Source organism: Heptranchias perlo, chromosome 22, assembly GCF_035084215.1.
Source record: "Heptranchias perlo isolate sHepPer1 chromosome 22, sHepPer1.hap1, whole genome shotgun sequence".
Taxonomy (NCBI): Eukaryota; Metazoa; Chordata; class Chondrichthyes; order Hexanchiformes; family Hexanchidae; genus Heptranchias; species Heptranchias perlo.
The window spans coordinates 6,354,295-6,382,043 of NC_090346.1; the positions used below are offsets into that span (position 1 = coordinate 6,354,295).

Below are 27,749 nucleotides of genomic sequence, written 5' to 3' on the forward strand. Positions count from 1 at the left end.
AAAGAAAGAACGGGAGACTTGTATTTATATAGCGCCTTTCACGACCTCAGGACGTCCCAAAGCGCTTTGCAGCCAATGAAGTACATTTGAAGTGCAGTCACTGTTGTAATGTAGGAAACGCGGCAGACAATTTGCGCACAGCAAGATCACACAAACAGCAATGAAATAAATGACCAGATTGTCTGTTTTAGTGATATTGGTTGAGGTATAAATGTTGGCCAGGACACTGGGGAGAACTCCTCTGCCCTTCTTTGAAATACTACCATGGGATCTTTTACATCCATCTGAGTGGGCAGACAGGGCTTCGGTTTAGCATTACATCCAAAAGATGACACCTCTGATCAGTGTAGTACTCCCTCAGTGCTGTACTGCCAACCTAGATTTTATGCTCAAGTCTCTGGAGTGGGACTTGAACCCACAATCTTCTGACTTGAGAGGCAAGAGTGTTACCACTGAGCCACAGCCAACACCTAGTTGCAACAGCACAGCGGAGGGAAGCCCCGAGAAAATTCCCGGCGTATGTCAACATGTAAGAATAGATTGGAAAGGTGTTTGAAGGGAAGGAGGGCTAAAAGCATATGTGCACAGGGTGGGCACATGAGATTAGGACTGTTGATCATGTGGAGGGTCAACACCAACACGGACTGGATGGACCGAAAGGCCTGTTCCCATGTTGTAATTCCTACCCCTCCGCCATCCTGAGTCAGTACAATGACTCATGCCACATGCAACATGTCCCCCTCCCTTTGTAAAGAAGATAAATTCCCTCCCATTGAGCATACTGTATCTTTTTGATTTACTGTGATTTCCTGATTAAATCTGATTTTTTTTCCCAATTGCAAATACTCAGTTTTATATTTGACCTGAAGAAGCACCGCAGCTGATTTCATCCAACCTTTGCATCTGAAAGTAGGAAAAAATAAAAGCCTGAAAATTACTAGGCCGACATAAAATTCCCAGCAGACTTTAGTGCTTTAACTGTCCAGTCAGCCTGGACCAACCTACCCACCCAGTGACTTCACTAACGTGCTTGTGAGAACAAAGTAGCAGCTGATTATTTTTTTTAAAAGTTGAAATCATGACTGAAGAAATCTTTTCTTTTTTCTGGTTTTTAAATTAGAAAGTTTTGCCTTTCTGGTGACGAAGGTAGAGGATGGGGACCCTGGGTACGGAGAGTTTCAGGAGCAGCACTCCAACCCAGACACCAGAAGGGAACGTGGTGATGAATTTCAGCTTCGATGGCTACCCACTGGAAGAGGAAGAGACTCAGGTCAAAGAGAGGCAGAGGCAGGGCAGTGGGATCTCCATGATCAACGAACCAGGTGACACCCGTTTATGTGTGTGTGTACGCACATGCGTACATGCGTGTCCTTTATTTCCTTCAGTTGGCCGCCTTCCCTCCCATAGGCACTGTCTCTTGCTGGTACCACAGCCACTAACAGCCCTGCAGTGCCTCACGCAAGAGGCCATTCTTCAGACGTGAGCCTAGACAGTAAGTGTTGGGGAGGGTATCATCCCGGGACAGCCTATTTCCACCTCCGTAAGATTGCCCACCTACCTCCCTATCTTGCCTCCACCATGACTCAAATCCTCATCCGAGCCTCTATCACCTCAAGGCTTGATTTCCAGAGCATGCTCCTCACTTGCCGCTCAAGCTTCAGCTTACATACGGGGGTGTATTAAGGCACGGGCCTACAGGGCCCTATCCCAGGGTCCGTCCCGAATATGGGGCTGCCGGTAAAACTCACCATAACGCAGAAAAACTGCGTACAACCGCTAGATCAGTTTCATTTAAGTGTAGTATTAATAATGAATACTATTATTTGCTTTATTATTAACAGTGTGTAAACATTCTACAAGCCTATTTCTTCACGCATTTTACTACGACGTTTGTGTTTTGATGAATCTGGTGATGTAGGGTTGCGGAGGGGCCCAGAATGTTCTTGGTGCCCAGGGCCCCCAAGAATTTGCAATCCTGCTCTGCTTACAAAAACTTCAACTTATAGGAACTCAGTCACTTGTATCCTTCCCCACACTGAGTCTCACTCACCTCCCTCCCTTGGCCCTGCCAAACTCCATTGGCTCCTCATCCTCCAGTGCATCAACTTCAAAATCCTTGTTCACATTTTCAAATCTCTCCGTGGCCTCTGTCCATCCTCAAGCCCAACACTTTGCACTTTTCAGACCCTGGTTTACTGTTTGCCCCACTCCTCTGCTCCATCACCAATTTCAGTCACCTGCACCCTGAACTCTTTTCCTAAACCCTTCCATCTTGCCACCTCTCTCCCCACCTCCATGAGCTTCGTCAAAACCTGCCTCTTCGATCACATCTCCCATAACTTCCTGTGTCCTCTGGTGTCCTGTGAAGCACCTGGGATTCTTGTTATGTGAACGATGGTAGATAAGGAGAGCTGAGCCCCATCCTGTATTCCGATGCACTTGCCAGCGGAGGTCACTGCCTGTTTTATTCCTCCCGCTGAATCCTGCTGCTGACCCAGGAAGTCCCCTAACCCAACACAGATTGGGGATCAATCCTAGGTCCTTCTCATCTGTATGGCTGGTGTCACACCACATGGTGCATTTACCTGCAAAGCCATCAAATCACCAGCATGCCCGTTCATCGAGGCACAGGACGATATTATAGGGACATTTTTCCCTTTCCACCAGATGGTAGTCACGGTGCAGCCTGGTCTAGATATAATGCAAAGTTCCTTCTACAAAACGTTCACACTTTAATCTAAAGGGTAACCTCAGAAAAGAGCCCAGCGACTCCACTGTGATAGTTCCATTCAACATATTCAACCCTTCGGTTCCTGCTGAACTTTCTGAATTATTGATGTGAGTAACTGCTGTCAAGAGAGTGGTGAATCCTTTTGTTACCCATCTGTTTGATGGACATAAGCCCTGGCTCTCCAGCAGTGAATTGCCTGGGACCTCTCTTGGTAACCAGTCAATAACACTGCATTATTCCATTAGACCTGTGGAGAAAGGTTGGAATCTACTTCTAAAGGAAATCTATAAGTACCATTTTTTTGTGTGTGTTTTTATAATGGTTTTTCTTGATTTGAGAAAAAAACAGCACATGCAGGTCACTGTACAGTCTGTCACACAGTACTTAGCGATAGATGCATTGGTTGGTGTGTTGTGCACATTCTGGGAACAGTGTTTGGGATAATTTGGTGAAGGTCCCTGGGTTTTGCTGGGTCAGGAGGTATCAAGAGCCTTACAAGTCCGCGCAAAGCCCTTGTAGGGTTGAAGCATTGTCTGTCATGGCACATTAGGAGGCATTTCTTTGTTTACAGCTCCCCTCTTACTTTCTTGGGCATTTGTCTGGGTCCTGCGTGAGAGGTGCTAGGGACCTCAAATGGGTACCAGACTGCCTGGTACTCCCACCTTCTCTGGCTGCCATAGGCCCACAGATGTTTCACCCAGATGTTTGGGTGGGGATGTTTATGCTCCACCATGGTGCTGGAGGGAGAGAGTGATGCATTGATTTGCAGCTGGGAGTGACAGTGCGCTAGCCTGCATATCACTCCCTGGTGATTGAGTCTTAAAGCACAGGCTCAGATCTGGAGGGACTGGGACTACAATCACCACATTTACAATTTTTGCTACAAACAGGAAATCTTTCCTCCTGGTTTACCAGGTGGAAACATCAAGGAAAACTCCCAACGCTATCAGGAATGATCGGGTACTCCCAGTGGGGAGTGACGCTCACAGGGAGCACATTGCGGGAATCCGGAGAGCACATCCCATAATTTTCTGCCTGGATGGTCTTAAAATCTTAGACTGTGATCCTACGATATCCCGGGATGCGCTCCCTCCTAATGCAGCTTCCCATTTAGAATGTGGAATTAGCCGTAACTAACAAAAGTAAAATTCAAACTCTCGCCCAGTCTGTCTTTTAAAGGCACCGCTGCTGCCTCCATGGGTGAATGCACCGCTGCTGGTGGTGCTGAGCCACACAGACCAGGAAGGACCCAGGTTGATCCCCGGTCTAAGTTGAGTTGGTTGATGCAGTGGTACGGGTGTATAGTTGGCCTGGGGCAGGCTACCAAACCACTGTCAATCCAACTCTGAATCTGGCCGTGAGAATGGCCCTGTGTGCGAGTCCCCCACTGATTTTCTGTCTCTTTTTGATAAGGTGGTGCCTGGGTTCAAATTGCCACTTGGCCATGACCCCATTGGCCAGTCCCTGTGCAGAGAATTATGGGCACAAATCTACATCCTCCCGTCCCGAGCACGGCTTGGAGAACACACAGGATGTAACAGCCACCTTGTGTCAGGGTTTTTAAAGAATGGAATTTGCTTTGGAAGCCGTCCGTGGCTGGGTTTTAATTTGTTTTTTGATGTCTTTATGATGCAGACGTTGAGTCACAGCCCAAGGACAGCTATCATGGCATCTACTTCGCAATGCTTCTGGCTGGAGTCGGGTTCCTACTGCCTTACAACAGCTTCATCACAGATGTGGACTACCTACACCAAAAATATCCAGGTGCAGTTCTTGTGGGAAACTGGGAGTGGGATGGTACACTAACATGTGAGACAGTAAAATGACCAAAGCATCTCCTTCATTGGTCTAGGGTTAAAGTCTCTGCCTAGTGCAACACCAAGTTATCTAGACCAGGGAGGTACCAGGTTAGACCTCCAGTCGGTGCTGTTGGTTGACCTCAGCCAGGATACTTCAATTGGCCTCAGGCCCATAGATGGAAAAATCTGCTAGGATTCCTGCTGCTGACCTCTGTCCAGTGACCCCTGCTGGAAAATGTGTCTGTGTGGACTTCAGCTGAAGATAGTCAGGCTGCGCTCTGATGCCTGGATGTTTTGTTTTTCCTGATGCTGGGGATGAAAAAACATGCAAGAGATTTTCTGCCTCGGCACTGTTACCAGAAGCGTCTATCAGGGAATCAGGGACCCCAGCCGTGGTTTTCCATATTTTAATTTTAATTTCCTGATGTGAAATCGCACACAGCAGGATCATACATCAGAAAGTCTTTGTGTTTACAGTGTTGGTAAATTAATCAGATTAGCTTTGTATTTGGTGCTATCAATCTTTCAAATACAAACTCTGTTTTTATAACTAGCATCTTTTTCTCTTTCTTACTGTTTCTTTCCCTCTCTCACATTTTTGTCTTTCTCTCACGCTTCCTATTTTTCTCTCTCTTTCTCACTCACCTTCCTCTCTTTTCTGTCTCCTTTGCCATCTCTCTCTCTCTCCTCCCCCCCCCACCCCACCTCCTCAAACCACCTTCTAGAAGTATTAACCTCTGGAAGAAGAATTGAGCTCAATTGTTCTCAGATTTCATGCTGCAATAACAACACGAAACACTGTACCATCTGCCGTGTGATTGTTTTTTGATTTGTCAGAGAGCTGCAGGTGAAAGGTTTTACAGCTGCTGTATTTTTTGTTCTCTTTTAGGGACATCCATTGTGTTTGACATGAGTCTCACGTACATCCTTGTTGCTTTGGTTGCTGTGATATTAAACAATGCATTGGTGGGGCTGCTCAGCTTGCACACCCGCATCACTGTTGGTAAGTGCAGAAGGTCTAATAGACTTCATGGCTACAAACTAGTGCCACTTAGCACGTTCCTTGCTAAATTTTCAGCCGCTTACAATATCTTACATCGGAGTACACACAATTACGAGGTGCTTTCAGCGGTGAAGAAGTTGCTGTTAAATGGTCAGTCGATGCTCTTTATTGTTGCTAACTGTGACTAAACAGTGTGAAGTAAAGGTGTTGAGTAGATTGGAGAGCTCTGAGATGCAGACAGGTGTAAACCTTCCCTCGTGTATGAACCATTACACGACATTTGTCTCTCTCCGCACGAGAATTCCCTGATACCCTTCCACGCGGAATAATGCCACTGGCATAATGTGGGGGTTGGGGTAACGCACTGCAACAGAGCAAACTCTTCCAGTGTATTAAGAACTTAATTTGAGATATTCATCTTACTAAATATATAAAATATGTTATTATATCATAAAAGTCTGAGTGGAGCACATCACGCTTTAAATGTGTCTGTTGCATGAAAAATGTTGTCACGCTCTTTCTGGTTGGCCCCTCGGAAATTTCAGCCGATCAAGAAACAATTTAGCACTCGTGTCGCTGTTTCTGGGTATAGCCCCCCCCAAAAAAATCCTTTCCAATTCCCAGCTCAGCTTACCACCTCTGATCTCTCTTAGTTTCTGTGTATAATACAGGCTGAACTAACACGGTATCCTGTGACTCGTTGTGAGTAACACCACAGGAGATGCGCTAGTACTTCACGAGATAATATGGGGAGGTGGAACTGTCTATGTTGGCAACCAGGTGAGAAAGGACTTCCATGATGTAGCCACTTGATTTCAGACCAGCTGCTGACATCAGCTCTCTCCGTGGATTTAGGTCTGGCTTTGCGGGTCAGTGGTTCCCAGCTGCCCCACCTTTGGCTCCTAGCTCCTGCTTGGCCATTTACCAAAAATGTCCCTGTCATTCTTTTATTGCTATGTAGCATTAAACATCTTCCTACACATTCCTACAAAGAAAGGCTGCAAATATTGTGATTCTGGCACTATTTTGCTAAATAATGAATAATATCAACAATAGTTATTATTCACACAGCAACAGCAACTTGCATTTATATAGCGCCTTTAACATAGTAAAACGTCCCAAGCTGCTTCACATCAATGAGCATCATCCTCATAGATCATGTGCAGCCCACTGCTCCTCAAATGGCGTGCTTCTTTCCACTGAGAGAGGACCAGCTTAGACTAGGGTTGGGGGAGAATGTCCTTGAGATAAGAGGAGCCATTGTGAATTTCTGTTGGGGCCTGGGGAGGAGGGGAGGGATCTTCTGCCCGCCTGAACCATGGTCCACGTCTTCAAAGGAGGAAGTGCCTGCGGGTTGATTTTCTCCTCTCAGTAATTCCAATCATTCCTGCCTCCAGGGTCCAGGCGTGGAACACACTGAAATGTTCGAAATCATAAAGGGGGTTGATGAGCTGCCGAGATTAGGGTGGTGGCTTCCCAGTGCAGCAATCTGGTGTTGCCTCTTTCATTCTCGCCCCCTCTCCTTCCCCCATCTCTAGCGGGCGCCCAAGCTATGCCTACACTGGTGTGGTGCCCGCCGAAATATTATACTGAGCTGACCCTACCCTGACCACTGGTGTTAGGAGTGGAGGTCACCAGTGGCCACTCTGTCACACTTACACTGGGCCCCAAGGATTTTCTGGGCCCAGATATCTAAAATGACACTGGCCCATTAAGCCACCTGAAATGAGTCTTAAGAATCATAGAATCTTACAGCACTGAAGAAGACCATTTGGCCCGTTGTGTCTGTGCTGGCTCTTTGAAAGAGCTGTCCAATTTAGTCCCACACCCCAGCTTTTTTCCTATAACCATGCAAATGAGTCCTCTTTTGCGAATTATTTTAAATCTATGACCTCTGGTTACCGACCCACTTACCAGAGGAAACAGTTTCTCCCTACTTGCTCTATCAGAATCCCTCATCATTTTTGGCCCATTCCAAGCTCTGTCCATTGCCCACATCCCTTTACTCTACTCCTGGATATATTAAAGGGGAGCTGTTGGTGCTTGGCACTTCTGTTTGGAGGGATCAGCAACATAATGGCGGTGAGAGTGTACCAATCAGGCAAAGCTTCCTTTTTATCTATATGTACAATTAACTATGATGTGGAGATGCCGGTGATGGACTGGGGTTGACAATTGTAAACAATTTTACAACACCAAGTTATAGTCCAGCAATTTTATTTTAAATTCACAAGCTTTTGGAGGCTTCCTCCTTCCTCAGGTAAATGTTTGTAAACATTTACCTGAGGAAGGAGGAAGCCTCCGAAAGCTTGTGAATTTAAAATAAAATTGCTGGACTATAACTTGGTGTTGTAAAATTGTTTACAATTAACTACAACAACAACAACTTGTGTTTATACAGTGCCTGTAACCTAATAAAACATCCCAAGGCACTTCACAGGAGCGATTATCAAACAAAATTTGACACCGAGCCACATAAGGAGATATTAAGACAGGTGAACAAAAGCTTTGTCGAAGAGGTAGGTTTTAAGGAACATCTTAAAAGGAGGAGAGAGAGGTAGAGAGGCCATGGAGGAATTTGAAAACAAGGATGAGAATTTTAAAATCGAGGCATTGCCGGACCGGGAGCCAATGGAACAACTGAGTAATCAGCATGAATAAACCCATGGCAACCAGATAGTGAGTGTTTAGAGAGCTTGAACGATTTTCTTTAGATTCTGTTTTTTTTTGGAGTTGTGAGCAGCTGAATTCTCTGGATTGATTGCCATTCAGTAATTAGAGGCACGGCAGGTAGGAGTCAATAATTGCATCAAACTCTTACTCATTTAATTAGAGGAGATACTAGCTAGACAGGAGCACTCAAAAAATACAAGCAACAATCTTTTCGATAGCAATAATCCTGAAACACACCGTGCTGGGACAGCAGGCCCTCCCCGTGGACACCCCGCCTGTGTCTTGGCATTTGATGTACTCTGAAATCTTGTGCATTGTTGTGTAGCCCTCTGTGAGCTGTCTTCTCCAATCCAAGAAACATATTGACGGAAAAAGCCTCCCAATCACGGTCTGAAAATTTCCAGCGGTCATTTTGTGACCTTGTTTTATAATGATCAATCTTAACGTCCTTTTATTGTAATCACTCAGGTCCTTCTATGTGTTACTGTTCATTGGTGCTAGGTTGCTTGGTTTGTCTAGCAATCTGACACACTGTTCTCTGTGCTTCTTGACTTGGGGAATCCGGCAAGTTTATTGTGGGATCACTGCTGGCTACATGAGACCTGCATATTGGGAGTGGGCGGCTCCAGCAACCCAATAAGTGCAATATAAAAGCAGCCATTGTTTAGCCTAAAACCTATTGTTTTCGATCAGTTCAATTTTTAGCAGAATGATACCAGGTCTAAAAGGGTTAAATTATGAGGACAGGTTGCATAGAATAGACTTGTATTCTCTTAAATAAAGAAGACAAGGGGTGATCTAATTGAGGTGTTTAAGATGATTAAAGGATTTGATAGGGTAGATAGTGAGAAACTATTTCCTCTGGTGGGAGAGTCCAGAACAAGGGGGCACAACCTTAAAATTAGAGCTAGGCCATTCAGGGGTGATGTCAGGAAGCACTTCTTCACACAAAGGGAAGTGGAAATCTGGAACTCTCGCCCCCAAAAGGCTGTGGATGCTGGGGGTCAATTGAAAAATTTCAAAATTGAGATTGATAGATTTTTGTTAGGCAAGGGTGTTAGGGGATATGGAACCAAGGCAGGTAGATGGAGTTAAGATACAGATCAGCCATGACCTAATTGAATGGCGGAACAGACTCGAGGGGCTGAATGGCCTACTCCTGTTCCTATGTACTGTGTGATTGGTTAAGATTTTCAGGGGGGCCAGGCCAGCATCAGTTATGCCCTGCTGTTCCCATTGCTGGTGTTGGGTTCACCTTCAATATCATTGGCATCCTTCGGACCTCAATCAATCAACAACACCACCGCTTCCTCGCTGAAGAGGACATCTCGCTAATTCCGTTTCTTAATGTCTGCATTGTAGCGCTAAAAGATCAAAGAGACATTCTTTGCATCTCTGACATCAGCGATAACTTGAGTGGCATCAGCTGTATCCATCTATCCACCTATGGTCTTGCTGAGAGAATGCACCTCTACTGCAAAGGGGAAGTTTCCATTCTGTTAGTGTGCATGCAATATGTGATGACAGGAATATCATCATGGATGTGAGTGCCAGTTGGCTTGGCAACACAGATGTGGATATGCAAAAGACCTAGAAGAGGAGAATTGATTGGTGGTTGGCTGCTTGGTTAGTCTACAAATCTAAATGCCTCCGTTTGCTCTTTTTTTTTTCTCCTCTAATTTCTGCCCTTCTCTCCTGAAGTGGGTAACTTGTGTTGGGATATTGGTGTCACAGTCCTTCAGTGCCTTGTCCAAGTTGCTGTTCTCTTTGTGACGACTCTACATAAGAACATAAGAAATAGGAGCAGGAGTAGGCCATACGGCCCCTCGAGTCTGTTCCCCCATTCAATAAGATCATGGCTGATCTTAGACAGTGAGCATTGGCTGGCTATTTGGCTGTGCAGGACATTACTGCTGCGTCCAATCCTGTGATGGCCTCACATCCATACATACACGCTTTCCAGCAAAGGTCATTCGACTGTGGCCAGGAGTGAAAACCCTGGCTGATTTTGATCCCCTGAGCCACGACTGCCAAATCAGCTAAGTTAACCCAAACCACTGAAGTAACGGAGGAGAGGTCTGTTCTGCTCTCTTTCATGGTTGACGGAGGTCATAGCCTGAAGCGTCTAGTCCAGACCTCCAAAAGAGAGGTTGAGAGAGCGGCACAGATATTTTTTTGGGCAAGGTTATTAAGGATCACAGAGCAAAAAGGATAGATGGAGTTAAGATACAGATTAGCCATGATCTAATTGAATGGTGGAACAGGCTCGAGGGGCTGAATGGCCTACTCCTGTTCCTATGTTCCCAGATTAAACAAAGGCAATCACAAAATGCACAGTTGGATTGAATTTGATGATGAAGAAGATGGCTGAAAGGAAAGATTAGTGGAAACTGGAAAAAGAGGAATAATTATATAGAATCCAAAATTAAATATTTTACAAGAAATATAAACAGGACTTGTTTTATGCCAGATTTTTAAAACATTTGCATAAAAATTATTCCATTCAGATTTGCATAACCAAACCTCTGGACCAGCTTTCTAAAAGTGTTTACAATTAAACATTAGGGGTTGGAATTTCTCTGTGTGCTATTCCAGAGTTGGTCCGATTCATGCAGTTTAACGCCATTAACTCATTTATTTTAAAGTAGCGTGTAGAGGAGGTTTAGAGGGGTGGCCATTTCTCCTGGAGGACACCTTCTGTGGCCTGGGACACCTAATCTGGAAACCTGGTACAACTGGATCAGCTGTTAAGGTAAGAGCTTCAGTGCATTTGGAGGATGTGGGAGGTGCCATTGAGGCTGGATGCTGTTTCGTTGCATCTGCTAACTTCTCTCCCATCCCTCATAGAATCGGAGAATGGTTACAGCATAGAAGGAGGCCATTCGGCCTGTTGAGTCCATGCCAGCTTTCCGCAAGAGCAATCCAGCCAGTCCCAGTCCCCTGCCCTTTCCCCGTAGCCCTGCAAATTTTTTCCCTTCAAGTACTTATCCAATTCCCTTTTGAAAGCCATGATTGAGTCTGCCTCCACCACCCCCTCAGGCAGTGCATTCCAGATCATAACCACTCGCTATGTAAAGAAGTTTTTCCTCTTGTCGCCTTTTGCCAATCACCTTAAATCTGGTTCTTGACCCTTCTGCCAATGGGAACAGCTTATCTCTATCTATTCTGTCTAGATCCCCATCATGATTTTGAATACCTCTATCAAATCTCCTCTCAACCTTCTCTGCTCTAAGGAGAACAACCCCAGCTTCTCCAGTCTATCCACGTAACTGAAGTCCTTTTCTCACTTGTCACTTGTCACTTTTCTCATTTCCCTAATTTCTTTTGAAATCTCCTTAGTTCTGCAGTGCCACACACAAACCTCAGCCATATTCTTTCTCCTGCAGATTCAGGTACTTCCCTCTTAAAGGCACCTGTTGATTAGTGCCTGTTATGTTGGAGTGGAGCTGTCACTATCAGCGGAGTATGGCTCCAAAAGGTGTAGAGCATTTTGACCTAGCACCCCTCGTTCCCATAGACTGATGTCTATGTTTATGGCCCTATGGAATATAAAATAAAAGGAGATTAAGCTGCCTGAATTGGACTGACAATTGCTCCCACTAAAAAAGATTTTAAATGTGTGAAATGGTCACTTGTGGATGCAACTTTTGCAATTGGAGGAGAGGCATTTTAAACCTTTTTTAATGACTTGGATACCTCTTTAGCTGACAGTGTAGTATCTGACACATTTAGATGGAAAGAAAGAGCGTGAATTTATATAGCACCTTTCATGATGTGCCAAAGCACTTGACAATCAATGGATTACTTCTGAAGTGCAGTCTCTGTTGATATGTTTCCCTACATTACAACAAAGACTACACTTCAAAAGTTCTTTTTCAGCCGTAAAGCACTTTGGGACGTCCTGCGGTTGTTAAAGGTGCTATATAAATGCCAGTTGCTTTCCTGCTTTGTCAACTGTGCATTTTGTACCAACCTTGGGAATGGAAAACCAAAGATGCAAAAAGTGTGCTGTGCATTTACACATGCATTGTTACAGATAAAAAGAATGGAGGAAAGCATCAGTAATTAGGAACAAATTATTTTCAGAGCAAGGGTTTAGTACAAATGAGCACTGTTAGTGGCTAGATTCATGAGTAGCAACCAAGGAGGCTATGGTGCCCGTTTCAGAATCTCATCCCTGAAGGTCGGCAAGTATAGAACAGGGACAGGGGCCTTCGGCCTTCACTTTTGTTGAACCTGAGAGCATCAAAATCACCAAAAAGTAGATAATTTAATGCAGGAAATGACCCTATTGCTTATCCATCCTTCTGACCCCTGTTTTGAAAAAAACCATAGTGTTAATATAATATTAATGATTGTTTGCAGGTAGGGGCAGAGCAAGGAGGGGACACCTTAAATAGTTACCCAGGATTATTAAGTGTCTTGGCAGTGTATATTCATTTTAACTAGCCAAGTTTCTATATCAGCAGCCATTACTTTAGTTGGTTGTTGCTGTAGAAACTGTTGTGAGAAGTGTGGAAAATACACCGAGACCAACAATAACAATAATACTGGGGTTGCCGGCATTACACGCACTGTGGGCTAAACTGAGTTCCGTTTGTTTGATTGATAACAGGTTACCTGTTTGCTTTGGGACCCCTTATGTTTGTGAGTATCTGCGATGTTTGGCTGGAGCTTTTTACAGTGCGGCAGGCTTATGGCATCAACCTGGCAGCAGTGGGGATTGTGGCTTTCGGCTGCACAGGTAAGGCTGCCCTCCAGGAATGTGCGACATTCATTAATCTTTCCTCGTTACTTTTGCAACCATATTTCCTTTCCTCTTCTTTTTATTTTCTCTGCCTCCCTTAGATCTCTGCATGTCATGTATCAATCTTCGGCCAAGTAAGTGTGGATAGAATTTATAGGCAACCAGCGCTACTCCTAAATTGGCCACTAGGTGCAAGAGAACAGCTGAAATAGTGTGCCCCCTGGTTCCCCCCAACTTTCCCCCCCTACAGGCACCTCTCTCAGTCTCATGGCCATGGTAGCAAACCTGTGAAGAATCATGGATCCAATACCTGAGTCCTACCGTTCCATGCAATGGAGAACCAATGCACTGCCCTGTGGGCTAGTTTATAATATTCCCCGTATTTTGTTCTTTCTCATTTTCTTTGTTTGTTGTCTCTTTCATTTCTGTTTTGGCTGAGCGCTCAACATCAGTATGTGCGGGCTGCATTGTGGTTGTCGTTCATTTTAACCTTTACAATTTTGTGAGAAGAGTTGTGACATTGAGCTGTGCGATTCTAATTCTACTAAACTAACCCGTAACGTTATTGTGCAGAAATGATTATTTTCAGATGCTTCAGGGTAGAAAAATGATTTTTTTAAAAAAAATGAAGCGGATTCAATGAGAGAACAACTTACGCTTCTGTAGCTCTCCTCGTGTACAGGAACGCTTTATAGGGCAGGGGACAAAGCTGTAGGGCATGGGGAACAGAAAGGCTGGGTGGTGGGGTGAAAGCACAGTTGAAGAGAAGGATTTTTAGGAGGCTTTTTGGAAGTAGAGATGGAGATGATAAAGTGGAGGTGTTTAGGGACGAAGCTACAAAGAATGAGGGTATAGTGACTGAAGGAACAGCTGCCAGTGATAGACCACAGGGAGAGAGGAGTAAGACGACGCCTGAGAGGAAGCTGCATGTGGGGATGTATAGCTGGAGCAGGTCATTGAGATAGGGTGATGGGGCTTAGAGTGGGTTGTAGCATTCTGAATGACCTTGACTGAACGTTGTGGAATCTGGAGTTGGGGAGAGTGTTGGAGAAACCAAGCCTCAAGGTGATAAAGGTGTGGGTCAAGGTCTCGGCCGCAGTGGGGAACGTGCAGGATTGGAGGTGGAAGGAACCATGTAACAGATTGGACAATCTGCTGATTTCTGCCCCAGCAACTAGCAAATTGGTAAACTAACAATGCAAATACAGTAACCTCCCTCTATAGTACTGTGGTGTAACACAAGCTGTGCAATACTTTGCAACTCTTTGTTAATACAGGACACCAGCCCAACAGCATAGTCCTTATTATCGCATTCTTTGATATGCCACGAACCTTAATAAGTGCTTTTAAAAAACGTATATCAGCACTGTTTCTGTAACAGACGTTCATTATATTGCACTTTTATATGTTTTCCCTAAACAGTACTACTGGACATGGTGTACATATGGAAGCCGTGCTTGTATTAAGTAGACTTGTTTGAATAGTCATGGTCACTATCTGAAAATGGTAGCGAGTAAGCAAAGTTTTTCAGGCTGTTTAAGCAGTCATCTTGCCTAAAGATGGCAGCTTAATGGAGAATTTAATTTATTTGGTCATTTACTCACTTTTGTTCTATTTGTTTCCTCCCTCCCCACCACCATTTTGAATGCTATTTTTGTCTCCTCCCGTTTCAGGATCTCTTCTCCCAATTACCATACCTCAGTTTAGAGGACAGTTAATTAACTTGATCCAAGGTCTCTGCAAATGGTGCTTTGGAGCCAGCCTGTAGGAAGTATGTGAGATTGGTCTGAGTAACCCTGCCTCCAGTTGCCCCTTGGACCTTGTAAGGAATTACCTCACCATCGCTGAGTGCCTCCCCACTGTATGATTGGGAACTTACCATGTGGACAGTACAGGCTATTTAAATTGACCAACTAATTTTGAACATTTTCTTTCTTTTGTATTAAGTGCAGCAATCGAGTTTCTACGGCTACACAGGGATGCTGCCCAAACGCTACACACAAGGGGTGATGACTGGTGAAAGTGAGTACTTACTCCACTTGCTTAAACAATTCAATAGTTTTTGATAGAAATCCCAATACTTACAGAAATTGAAAATATTTACAGAAAGAATTCAATAAAAAAGGTTGCCTATCGTCTGTTTCAAATGCCAATGATACGCCTCAATTTTAAAGTTCTCATCCTTGTGTTCTAACCCCTCCATGGCCTCGCCCCTCCCTATCTCTGTAACCTCCTCTAGCCCTAATCATCTCTGCGCTCCTCTAATTCTGGCTTCTTGCGCATCCCCCGATTTTCATCGTTCCATCATTGGCGGCCGTGCCTTCAGCTGCATGGGCCTTAAGCTCTGGAATTCCCTCCCTAAGCCTCTCTGCCTCACTACCTCTCTCTTCCTTTAAGACGTTCCTTGAAACGTACCTCTTTGACCAAGCTTTTGGCCACCTGTCCTAATATCTCCTTATGTGGCTTGGTGTTAAATTTTGTCCGATAATCGCTCCTATGAAGCACGTTGCGACATTTTACCATGTTAAAGGCGCTGTATAAATGCAAGTTGTGTTGTTGATACTGTATTTCTTATTTTAACTTTATACTTTAGTATAATGTACTCCAGAGTAATTAGCTTTTGTCACCATCTGTTCCTGACGACCTTCTGTAATCTGTGGTCAGGTTCAGTTTTGGTTGTCAAATCGTACCACATCACCTTCACCACTGTGTCCAGGAATGGAGGTCCAGCTAGAAGGGAGGGTTAGCTTTGTGATGTATAAGGCCAAAGTAAAACTTCCCAGTTTCCTGTTAACGCTTTCAAACACAGTGGCTGCTGTGATTGGGTAAGAATTCTCCTTAAAGGGGAAAGCTTATTGGATAAATGGACTCTCCAGTATGGTACTGAGCCATTAGGACCAGAAAGGTCTCAATTTTGATCCACAATCTTTGCAGAATGAGTTCAACCCATTTAGGGCGGCATTTGTAAAGCGACACTTGGCCTCCATGTCCTGGGCTGGCAAAAGGAATCATCAGCCAGGATTCCTGTTCCTAGCTGCTAACCAATTACTCTTGCTGAAGAAGTTGCACATGTGGACACGATTGTGCTCAGCTGTGAAGCCCTTCGTGGGTAAATAGACATTCACTGGGCCCACACATAAAGAATGGGTACTTGGGCATGGTACAGGAAAACCATTGTAGCCCATGGAACCATTCTGAGTAAAGATTAACGTTTTCATAAGATCGAGTTTCTTCAGCATTTCCTCATGACTCAGTCGTCTGAGGTTAGAACATAGGAACATAAGAACATAAGAACATAAGAAATAGGAGCAGGAGTAGGCCAATCGGCCCCTCGAGCCTGCTCCGCCATTAAATAAGATCATGGCTGATCTGATCCTAACCTCAAATCTAAATTCATGTCCAATTTCCTGCCCGCTCCCCGTAACCCCTAATTCCCTTTACTTCTAGGAAACTGTCTATTTCTGTTTTAAATTTATTTAATGATGTAGCTTCCACAGCTTCCTGGGGCAGCAAATTCCACAGACCTACTACCCTCTGAGTGAAGAAGTTTCTCCTCATCTCAGTTTTGAAAGAGCAGCCCCCTATTCTAAGATTATGCCCCCTAGTTCTAGTTTCACCCATCCTTGGGAACATCCTTACCGCATCCACCCGATCAAGCCCCTTCACAATCTTATATGTTTCAATAAGATCGCCTCTCATTCTTCTGAACTCCAATGAGTAGAGTCCCAATCTACTCAACCTCTCCTCATATGTCCGCCCCCTCATCCCCGGGATTAACCGAGTGAACCTTAGTCCTGTGGTTGTTCTCTGAACTGCTTCCAAGGCTTGAAAGACTCCCTTGTGTGCATAATGCTCAGAGGTACGATTTCAGCATGACTTTCTTCACGTTTACTCTACTTTTTGCCTCCATACTTAAGCATTCCATTTGCCCTGCTGTGTTTGGAGGTTTTTTTGAGCATTGAATGACTTGTAGATACTTGGACGAGGAGAGGAGAAAATTGGGGTGGAAAAGACATGTCCACCCTATGGCAGGATTCTGTTTCTGCACTGTTATTTGCAATGAACACTAAGGTTGTTTTTCCTCTATTACAGGCACTGCTGGTGTCATCATTTCCCTCAGCAGAATTTTTACCAAACTTCTGCTTCCAGATGAAAGGAAAAACACCATCATCTTCTTCTTCATTTCGATTGGAATGGAGATGATGTGCTTCATCTTGCATTTGCTAGTGAAAAGAACACAGTTTGTGCGGTATTACACAGCTCATAGTAGCAGGGGCCATGAACGACTAAAGGGCAAAGATCATGTGGACCAGGGCCCAGGCTACAGGGTCCATCATAATGTCAATACAGAGGAAGTAAGATTTGTAAGTTTTTACTTCACATTGCAAGAGTGAAACTGCTGATAGACAGGATATCCCACAGGATACCCTGAAATGTGAAAACTGGCTTCTATGATTGCATCCCATTTCTCCCAAGTTTTTCCTGTTTCAGTCAGGGTCTAAATTTTCCCTTTAGGCTGGAAGGAACTGTGGCAGCCTTCATTAAAGATTGTCTGACAAACCTATGTTTATTTATGGAGGGAAAAGAGGACCATGTTGTTTTTGAGACAGTAACATCTCCTGCAAGTGATGTGGTTCGAAGGGAATTTGTGTCGTTGCATTTTATGCCTGTAAGCAAATTAATAAAAGTTTGACAACTTTTTTTCTGAAAAATGAATGGCCCTTTTAAATGATTTGGTTTACCAGTATAGTCAGCTCCACAAAAAATGGATATGGGTATAGCGGACAATTGGTTACTTCATACAAAGTAGTAAATCCCCAAACTAAGGTAATAGAGTTCATTATTAAATGCTTAAATTGGACACTAATGTTGCTTTAATCAGAAGTCTTGGTATTCAGCTTATTTATTATGGAATCTACTTACTTTGGTTTGGGATTCTTGAATTTGTTAGAACACTTGTGCCATTGGCATCACCAGCTGTAGGATCAGTTGAAGGGTCAATTGTAGGACAATGACGATGACGACAACCACATAATAACCCAGGACCAGCAGTAGGATCAGTTTTAGCACAGCGGGAGGATGAGTGTAGTTGTAAGAAGTAATTCAGTAATCCCATGCTGGTAGGAGGCACAGGTCGGAGAATCGGTGCTGCACTGTCGTAGCCCTAGCTCCCTGACGATGCCAGTTCCCGTCAGAAGCACAGGATCATTAAATCCCCTTTAAAGTAGCGTCATGTCACAGTCCCACCTTTAGTTTCATGGCCATCAAAGCAACAAAACCTAAATTTGCTTCGAGACATCATTCAAAGACATTTCACACAGCTTTATATATTTTTGATAAATCCTTTGATGGACTTCATTGTTGAATTATTTAGAAATGTTATTTTGAGTGTGAAATTCCTGTTTGTTTCCAGTCCCTCTGTTAAAAACGGCATGTAATGAATACAAGACGGAGAGGGGAGGGAGGATGATATAGTAGAAAACTATAGGAATTATAAAAAGGTATAGAAAGGAAGCACAAAGATATTCGGAAGGGTAAGAGGCAGCATGAAAGAGACTGGCAATCAACATAAAGGGATATACCAAAGGCTTTTATAAGTACACAAGGGGAATAATTCTGTGAGGCTTCGCCTCTGGTCTGGAGTTCGTGGCAAGGGTGGGTGTTACAAATTTTGAGTCTACCTGAAATATTCACGGTTCGGTGCCACTGTTTTCCAACAAAAGTAAAGCCATTTTTCTCATGATCAGAAGTTTATTTTCTCTACCCCATATCTAGACCTACATTAATGTAACCCCAAGTTGGGGGGGTGGTGGTGGGAAGGGGGAGGTTAACAATAAGACCCCCTTGTTATATGAACTGGATATCATGATCTTCACACGGGTTTCTCTAATCTTTTGTAAGGTGACAGATTAACACGTTAGTGAGACAAGGCCAGATATGAATCATTAAGTGAACGTACAGAAAACCAGTTTAAGCAAATCTCATCTTAATACAATTTAGCTTCAGTTCCTCCTTTTCATTAAGCAAAAATAAGAAGAGTACATCATACTGACTCCTTTAATGGGCTAAAACAAATTCACTTTTCTTGGCAACCTGATCAGCTATCTAAGCCTAGGCCAGCTTTCTCCTTAAAGGAGACTTGTCTACTTCCTGCCTCACTTTGGTGAAACTGGCCCTGAACATGTGTTTTACTATTAAGAGAAACAGAAAATGCTTGAATCACTCAGCAGGTCTTTACCGTTCTTTTGTTCCCTGTGTCCACAGAAAGTTGGGGGAGGGGTTTCACCTCCAGCCCTTGCGCTGTCTAGGGTTGGTCATTACCAATTAAATCGGCTACTGCTCACCCCAAGTGGAGACCTAGCCAGACCACCTCATGCTGTGTGTGCATGACTTCAGTTCCTCTCAACCTAAAGTGTGAATGCCTACTGGAAATGTCTGAAATTAGATAATGAATCCCATATTGTGTCAGATTGTAATAGGTAACAGTTTCAATAGCTGTCCATTACCTCTTGGGTGACTGCATTAACATACGAATGCTCCCTTTGTCCGAGCAGCTCCAGCGTATGTCTGTGTGGTAGATTTTAAAGCTTTGTTAACTCACTTTAACATAAAAGCAGCCCTTCATTATAAATCATATCCAAATTCTCTTCATGGAAAAAATGGTTGAAAATCTCGCAACACAACAGTAGGTCAGAAAATCAGGACTAAAATGTTGTAGCCATATCTCTGCTCTCACACTCACCGATGGTAAGGCTTCTCACTGGGAATGGGGCCTCAAAATTGCCCCTCAGAAATAAAAGGATAGTCAAAGAAGGGGTGAGACCACTTAGAGATGAAACTGGCCATTTTGTGCTTGAGGGGAATGGAATGGTGGAGATGATTAATAAGTGTTTTGGATCTGTTTTTACAAAAGAAGTTGAAAGTAGGACAGTAGGAGTACCTGGGGAGGATGTGAAAGAATCACTAATAGAGATAAATATTCAAATGCACACTGTATTTTTTTTTAAAAGTCCAATGGGACTAAAAATGCACTTCACTCCCATGCTCCTGATCTTTGGCCACCTGGTGCGGAGGGGAGCGGGCGAATCAGAGGACTTCATCGTGGGCCTGGCCAAGGTGGTCATCTACAGGTCCAGGTTGGATGTGGCTCGCGGGGGCGGTCACTCTGACTGCCTGCCTCTCTTCTGCAGCTTTGTCCGTGCCCGGGTGGCCCTGGAGAAGGAAGACGCGGTGTCCGCTGGTACACTCGAGGTCCTCCACAATCGGTGGGCACCGCAGTCACTGGAGCGTATCGTCGATAACTAGAATAATATTATTATTTAATTTGATAAGTTTCTGTTCTTTGGTATGATTTGGTTGTTTATTAATTGTGCCCCTTTAAAAAGGAGGCACTTTTGTTAGTTTATTTGGGTTGATGACACTGGGGCAACCCAATGTCTCCTTTGTTATAAATTGGATAGCCAGATGGTGAAAGATAGAATACTAGAGCCTGGTCTTCAGTTGCTTCCAAGCCTTTATTCACAGAGCTTAACATTACACCCACCCCACACTCTCCATCAGCTCTCTTATAAATGGATACAAGAGATTCCCCAATTGATATGCACCACCTGAATACAATTAACACTAATTGATATAAACCACATGTATACAATGAACATCCTTACAGGTCTATTAAAAGAAGCATCCCAGAACACTGAAGGTGGTTGGGGAGCAGATAGTGGAAGCACTATCCAGAAATTTCCAAAATTTCTTGGGGTAGATTTTGAAGTCAATGGAAAGAAAAATCAGGAGGGATGTAAAACGGGCTGCTGACTTGCTATCATCTGTTTTACCTTATCACACAAAGTCAAAATCTATTCCCTTGAAATCAGGAATTGTGTCAAGGGACTGGAGAATAGCAAATGTTACACCCCTGTTCAAGAAAGGATAAGACAGCAAACGGTAGGCCAATTATCCTTGCCTCAGTTGTGATAAACTTCTAAAGGTCAATTTTCTGAAAGTACATTCCTGTTGGTGAGCCTCATATGCGGGAAAATCATGGACTAGGTCCCCGCGATTTCCAATCTGTTAATCCAATTGGTTTTCATAAAATGATTGGGATGGGGTTTGGCTATTGATACTGAGACTATACTGGTGAGACCTCTGCCCCCCTGACTACCAGGGTTATTTAGCCCTAACAGAAAACCCATCTTAGTTTTTGGAATGACAGCTGCATTTCCCGCCATTATTCCCCAAGGAAAACGGTACGGTGGAAAGTCCCCAATCAGATGGAGCCGAGCAGGATGTTCCAGCGACTGCTGCCTACATGAGGTTCGATACACCGCAGTCGAAGCTAAGGAGAAACTGGCCGGGATTCAGAGGTAATCTTACATTTTGATACCTTCTTTTGTGTTGTGTATGGCTGTATCAGTCTAATTACCTGTCAGTAACCCAGTGCTCAGTCATTACTGATCCAATCTACATGGTGCTAATATTTGGGCTGGGACCGTACAAGTACATATTGTACGTTAATGAGTTCTCCTGACGCCCGGGCGCTGAGAGAGAAAGAGTATGCGAGGTCAGAAGGCTTTACTGGCGGTAAAGGATGTGTGTTGACATGATGTCTTTACTTATCTTGACCACCCTCGTGAGGTCATTGAACCTTACTCAGCACTGTGTGGTGAAGGTTGGACTGACTGTCTCTGCACTTCCCTCTAGACAGCCTGTAGCACCCTCTGATGGGGCTTCCTGTCCTCAGTGCCCATTAGACGGTCCCTTCTTTCCCTGACATTTGCCATCAGCACCTCCACAGAGGCATCTGAAAGCCTTAGTGCCCTTGTTGCTGCTGCTATGCTCCCTTAGTCATCTTGCGGTGCCTGGAGCTGTAACTGTCTGGGCTCCTCTTTAACTGACTGCAGCCTTCTAAAGACTGTATCAGAACTGGATATCCTTAGCCCCCGGAGGTGGTGAGCCAATGAAGGGCAGATTTGCTGGCCTCCAATGCGCTTTCACGGTCAATGAGGTTTCTGGCAGGAAATTACATTGAGCAGAATTACTTAGAATTTACAGCACAGAAACAGGCCATTCGGCCCAACTGGCTATGCCGGTGTTTATGCTCCACACGAGCCAATAGCGGTGGGTTAGCGGTGGTTTCACATTAGCGGGTGCTAGGACCACTCCACCACAAACCCGTCAAACGGAGGAGAATCCATGTGGCCACCACTGACATAAAAACAGAAAATGCTGGAAATGCTCAGTAGATCAGGCAGCACCTGCGGGGAGAGAAACAGATTTAATGTTTCAGGACGATGACCTTTCGTTAGAACTGGAAGAAGGTAGAGATTTAACAGTTTATAAGCAAGTACAGAGCCGGGAAAAGAAGGGAGGGGGAGGAAAGATCAAAAGGGAAGGTCTTTGATAGGGTGGAGGCCAGGACTCATTAAACGACAAAAGGGATGATGCTGCAAGGTCACCAGTGAAGTCGGATAATAATCCTCGGGTTTGGAAAATCCTTGATGCGAGGTGGTGTGATTCATCTGTTGAAAGCACTCAATACTTAGGTCATTGTTATTAGCAAAATTGTCTTTGGTGCCATTCAGTGCTTTGATGTAAATATCACAGAGGCGGTTCAAAGATTTAATTTAACGTGAATAGGACCCTGCGGACTGAAATCAGTTTCCTTACACCTGGGAAACAATCCGACTGGAGGCCATCACTTCGAAGTTTGCATCTTTAAAACCAGACCCAGCTTAACTACAATTTGAGAAATAGCAAATTATTTGAGGGAGGGGTGGGTGGGTGGAAGGAAACACTCCTGATCAAAAGGAATTTGTTGGGAATGAAGCTTTAATAAAGATCAATGGAGTGAAAAAGCAATTTAACCTGGCCGCTGGCAGTCCCAATTCTCCAGGGCACAGGTTGCAAAGCAGTTCATAAATGATGAAGTGCTATGGGAGTTGGGATTTCCACACTGCTTTCATGAGCTCATGCTGGAATTTTGAAAAATGGAACCATAGCAACTAATAAATAAATGAAAAAACAAATTGCAAAAGAAGTGTAAGTCACCTACAAGGATCAACACCTGTCCTTGCCTCGGGAGTTATGAATGATTAAGGTGACTAACATCATTTCAGGTCTCACTTGTACAATTCAATACAAATCATGAGGCTATAAAACGTACAGCAGATTCAGAACCAAGGAAAGCATGAAATAGTATACTTGCAGAATGCATAACTATATAAAAAAGGAGTTATTTAGCACTTTTGTTTATGTTAGGGTGGGAATCAGATTATAAGTGAGCTTTAATTTAGTTAAATCAATACAGTGCACATAGAAAAAAAGTACTTTTACTTGCGACTCACCTTTAATCATTCCCAAAGTAACACTCGGGGACGAGTGCGAATCTGGGTCATAAAGTTAGCCTGTTGATTCAATTCAGCCCAGCAACTTTTCTTGGGTTTCGTTTATTATTATACGTTCATCCTTCTTCGCTGCAAGAATCTTGGAATCAAAACAATCGGAGCTGCTGCCTTTAAGTTCAATACTCAAAAGTAGCTGCTTCCTGGTCAAAAAGATCATCAGGATAAGTTCAGCTGAGGGAGGCCCATTTAGCTCGTCCTTCCATAGAAACATATGGATCAGTGTTTTCCTCCCAGGGCAGGATTTCTGCTTGACCCTCCACTACTGCTGGAACCCAGGCCCAGTTTCCTGGTTCAGGGATCATCCCATATGCACAACGGGCTCCTGGAGGGTTTCCCACCGCCAAGAAGGAACCTAGCAATGCTATGGTGGGACTACCGCTGCAGCATCATCACGAGATGGCTGGACACTTAAAGGGACTAGAAGGGTGGAGGGAGTTAAAATTGGCTCTGTTGTGTTCCTCGTCATTCCATTGCGGACAGGACTTTGGCAGATGGAATTTACATTAAACTTGATCTTCTATAGTTCTGCCCAATTGCTAATATTATCTAGGTTCTACTGTAATTCCTTGGATGCTAGATCACAGCACCGCCGCCCTCCGGCCCCCCCCCCACCCCCCAAATTTAGTATCATCGACAAAGTTTACATTGCAATCTGAATCCAGGTAATTTATGTAGATCAGAAACAGTGGTGGCTCCAGTACTGAAGATTCCTGGGGCATTGTACTCAGTTTACGTCCCCAGCTTGACATCAGTCCCCTAATTAGCACCCACTGCTGCCTCTCTATTAGCCAATTCCTTACCCACTTCCAGGTTTTACTTAGCCTTAAAGCTGTATGTGGAAAGTTATTGAAGTCTTTCTGGAAGTCTCGGTACATTATATTTTAGGGCTTTCCAGTGTCCACTTGAGATGTCACTTTCTCAAAAAAACATCAAAGAGGTTGGTCAGGCAGGATCTGCCCCTTTTGAAACCACATTGGTTCCCACTTACCTCAGAGGTAATCCTGAACTCAGTGCCTAATGATTGACTCTATTATTTTGCTAGTTCCCAATGTAAGATGAATGGGTCTGTTTTATCACCATTCTTGAAAAAAGATACCATATTGCCTTGTTTCCAATCCAGTGGGACCTCCCATGTATTCATGACTCTCCCATGCTGACTGGCCGCACTTTGTGGATATTGCCCCTTGTGTCATTTGACATCCTTGGGTATATAGGGATAAATTTTGAGGCCCTGCGCCATTTTTGGAGCCTCATACACAGCCAGCGGATATTGAAAGTAACAGTCCATTGACAGTAAAATCATGGCTAGGCATGTACAGAAGTGGAAAACCCTGGCCATTAGGTTTCATTGTAGACCCTCCTATGATGACTGGTATGCTACTAATGTTTAATGTAGTGAATGCTTCCGAGAGACAATCATTTAATGCACATTATTTTTCGTTCATCCTCAGTTTTGACTCCATTTGCTTCCTGAAGGGATCTCATTTCTTCGTTGATGACCCCGTTTGCTGTTCTAATAATGAGAGAATTTTCCATTGTTGCATTTGGCCCTCGGAGCAATTCTCAATTCTAGTTCACTCTTTGCCCCTCTGATTGCATTTTTACATTCTTCCCAGTGGTTTCCTTACCTTTCTCCCTACAGGCTTCGTAGAGCGTATTTTTCTTATTTATTTCTCTTTGAATTATCTTAATCCATTTGAAATCTTGTTTCCTTAACCTGCACTTACTAGTCAAAAGCAAAATACTGCGGATGCTGGAAATCTGAAATAAAAACAGAAAATGCTGGAGAAGCTCAGCAAGTGAGGCAGAATCTGTGGAGAAAGAAACAGACCTGAAAGGTCTTTGACCTGAAACGTTAACTCTGTTTCTTTCTCCACAGATGCTGCCTGACCTGCTGAGCTTCTCCAGCATTTTCTGTTTTTATTACTGCACTTACTAGTCCTTGGTATGTACTTATCCTGCATGCTCAGCACTATGTCCTTAAAGGTTTCCATTTGTTCTCAACTGTGGTTTCTTTGTACTACCACAGCCATATTCAGTGTTGCTGGGTCAAAATCCTGGAACTTCCTACCTAACAGCATTGTGGGAGCACCATCACCAGCATTGTGGGAGGACCGCAGTAGTTCAAGAAGAAGGCTCAACACCACCTTCTCAAGGGGAACTAGGGATAGGCAATAATTGCTGGCCTCGCCAGCAATGCCCACATCCCGAGAATGAATTTTTAAAAAGTTAGTTGAACTCTTCCCTCATTTCATTGAAAGTTGTGGCATTGGTTTCATGTCAAATTTGATTACATTATGGTCACCACTAGTTCCATTCCCTGTATACTATCTAGGTCACCATCCATTACAAGATTGAATGTGAGTTACCTTTTGTGGCATTCCTAATGCACTAGGTCAGAAAGTGGTCATCAATTATATTCACTAACTAAGATTGGGCATTCCCGGTTTACATTAGGTTGGCGAAAGTCCCTCATTTCTGTAACCTTTCTGTTTGCACATACCTTCATTATCTCTTCATAGAGCAACCCATCCTTCTGTTTACAATTCTAGGGGTATTGCAAACCCCTAGAATTACCATGTTCCCTTCGCACTACATACTTCGAGACAGACTGTCTCATTGGAAAGCTTATCGTGTAACAATTATTCTACTTCCTTTACCTCTCTTGTGTCCCTGACATATACAACTGCTCCATCCCCTTTACTGTCGGGCCTGTTCTTCCTGAACACACAAAACCCATATACTTATCTCCACCCTTTTTTGACTGTTTGATTTATCTCTTCACCCTACCGTACCAGTTTAAATCCTTTTCCACTGCCCTACATACCCTCTGTGCAAGGACTTTGGTACCGACCTAGTTTAGGTGAAGCCTGTCCCATTTGAACAGCTTCCCCTGCCCCAGAATGTTGTCCATATGTTCCAGCAATCTAAAACCCTCCCTTCTACACCATCCCTCTAGCTATGCGTTCATGTATCTAATATGTTTCTGTCTGACTGCCCGAGTGTGGCACAGCGAGAGTAATCCTGAGACTACCACCCTTGTAGTCTTGAAGTTCAGTCTAGAACCAAACTCCTTCTGCAAGACCTCCATCCTACTCTTTCCTATGTCATTGAGTCCTTCGTAAACAACAACTTCTGGTTCATTTCCCTTTCTTTCCAGAAGTTTTTCTACCTGCTCCATTCTGTCCATGATCCTGGCACCAGAAAGACAATGCACCTTTGAGGGCGCTCAGTCATAGCTCCAAATCTGTCCCCTTTAATTATGGCATCCCCCACTACTAACACACCTATTCTCAAAGCTAGTGTTGTCCTTTTTCTCATGGGTAATCCCTTGCTCCATGACGTTATAATGAATGAAACAAGACTCAATGTGGTCCTGTTGATTGAGGGTAATCGTGACCGATTCAGGCAATATGAAGAGAAACAAGAAGCAAGACAAGTAATGCCAGGAGGCATCAGCATTCAGATCAATGCAGACATCAGATTCAAAGGGTCGAAAAATGCCTGATTCTAAATCCTGAAAGCAGCTTTCCACAACTACTGAGGAATTGTGATGGCGCAGTGTACTCACAATTCCTCCTATGCCATCAGTTCACTGTGCCAGAAAATGGATGCTCTAGAATCAGGTTTCCAGGAAACCTTGACATTTCCTGCTCTACCCAAAGATCGCAAGGATCAGACATAAAACCAGCACTAGATTGTCACAGAGTAAACCTCCAGTTTCACCATGAATACTGGATGCAGCTTTCTCTTCTACTCCAATTTTCCCTCTGATTTTCTCTCCTTCCTAAGGTTGTGACACTTGCTGGGATTTGGTTCCACTTATGTCAGAAGTAATTCATTAACTTGCCCTAGAAAGTGAATGCCACTGAGTTGTTTGGCCGTATGAGGCATTGTCCTAAATCTATCCTACCCGAACATCAATACAAGTACAGATCTAACAGAGATCCATGGATCAAGATCAGGAATCCTAACTGAATTTTTTCCTTGCTAGTCTAAGGATGCTGAGATCAATTGTAGCACCTCCACACTCTGCCCTTTGACATTGGCTCTATCAGTACTGACCTGGGATTGGGCCTGGGATCTTCCTGATCTGTATGGTTCAGTACCATAAAACATAGTGGATAGACCCACTGAGACAATTCGAGAGCCATCACGTCCAGCCAATGCAATGTTGGAGGTACAAACTTGGAGAGGGTGCGGAGGAGATTTACTAGAATGGTACCAGGGATGAGGGACTTCAGTTATGTGGAGAGACCAGAGATGCTGGGATTGCTCTCCTTAGAGCAGAGAAGGTGAAGGAGAGATTTAATGGAGGCATTCAAAATCATGAAGGGTTTTGATACAGTAAATAAGGAGAAACTGTTACCACTAGCAGAAGAGTCGGTAACCAGAG

The 27,749-nt window shown here is 44.0% G+C and overlaps 1 protein-coding gene across 3 annotated transcripts in view; it reads left to right on the top strand.

The window, feature by feature from the left end:
* The first annotated feature begins 1,127 nt into the window (after positions 1-1,127).
* slc29a4a (solute carrier family 29 member 4a) overlaps positions 1,128-27,749 on the top strand; it is a 39,052-nt gene continuing 12,430 nt past the window's right edge. For 2 of the 3 annotated variants that reach the window (XM_068003659.1, XM_068003656.1), the window contains exons 1-7: positions 1,128-1,339; positions 4,381-4,495; positions 5,420-5,533; positions 12,822-12,950; positions 14,901-14,975; positions 17,046-17,308; positions 21,190-21,313. In XM_068003659.1, the coding sequence (XP_067859760.1) occupies positions 1,154-1,339; positions 4,381-4,495; positions 5,420-5,533; positions 12,822-12,950; positions 14,901-14,975; positions 17,046-17,308; positions 21,190-21,313 (1,006 nt within the window). In that variant the 5' untranslated portion in view covers positions 1,128-1,153. Of the gene's footprint in view, positions 1,340-4,380; positions 4,496-5,419; positions 5,534-12,821; positions 12,951-14,900; positions 14,976-17,045; positions 17,318-21,189; positions 21,314-27,749 lie in introns of all 3 variants that reach the window. The other variant, XM_068003658.1, reaches the window with a different exon arrangement.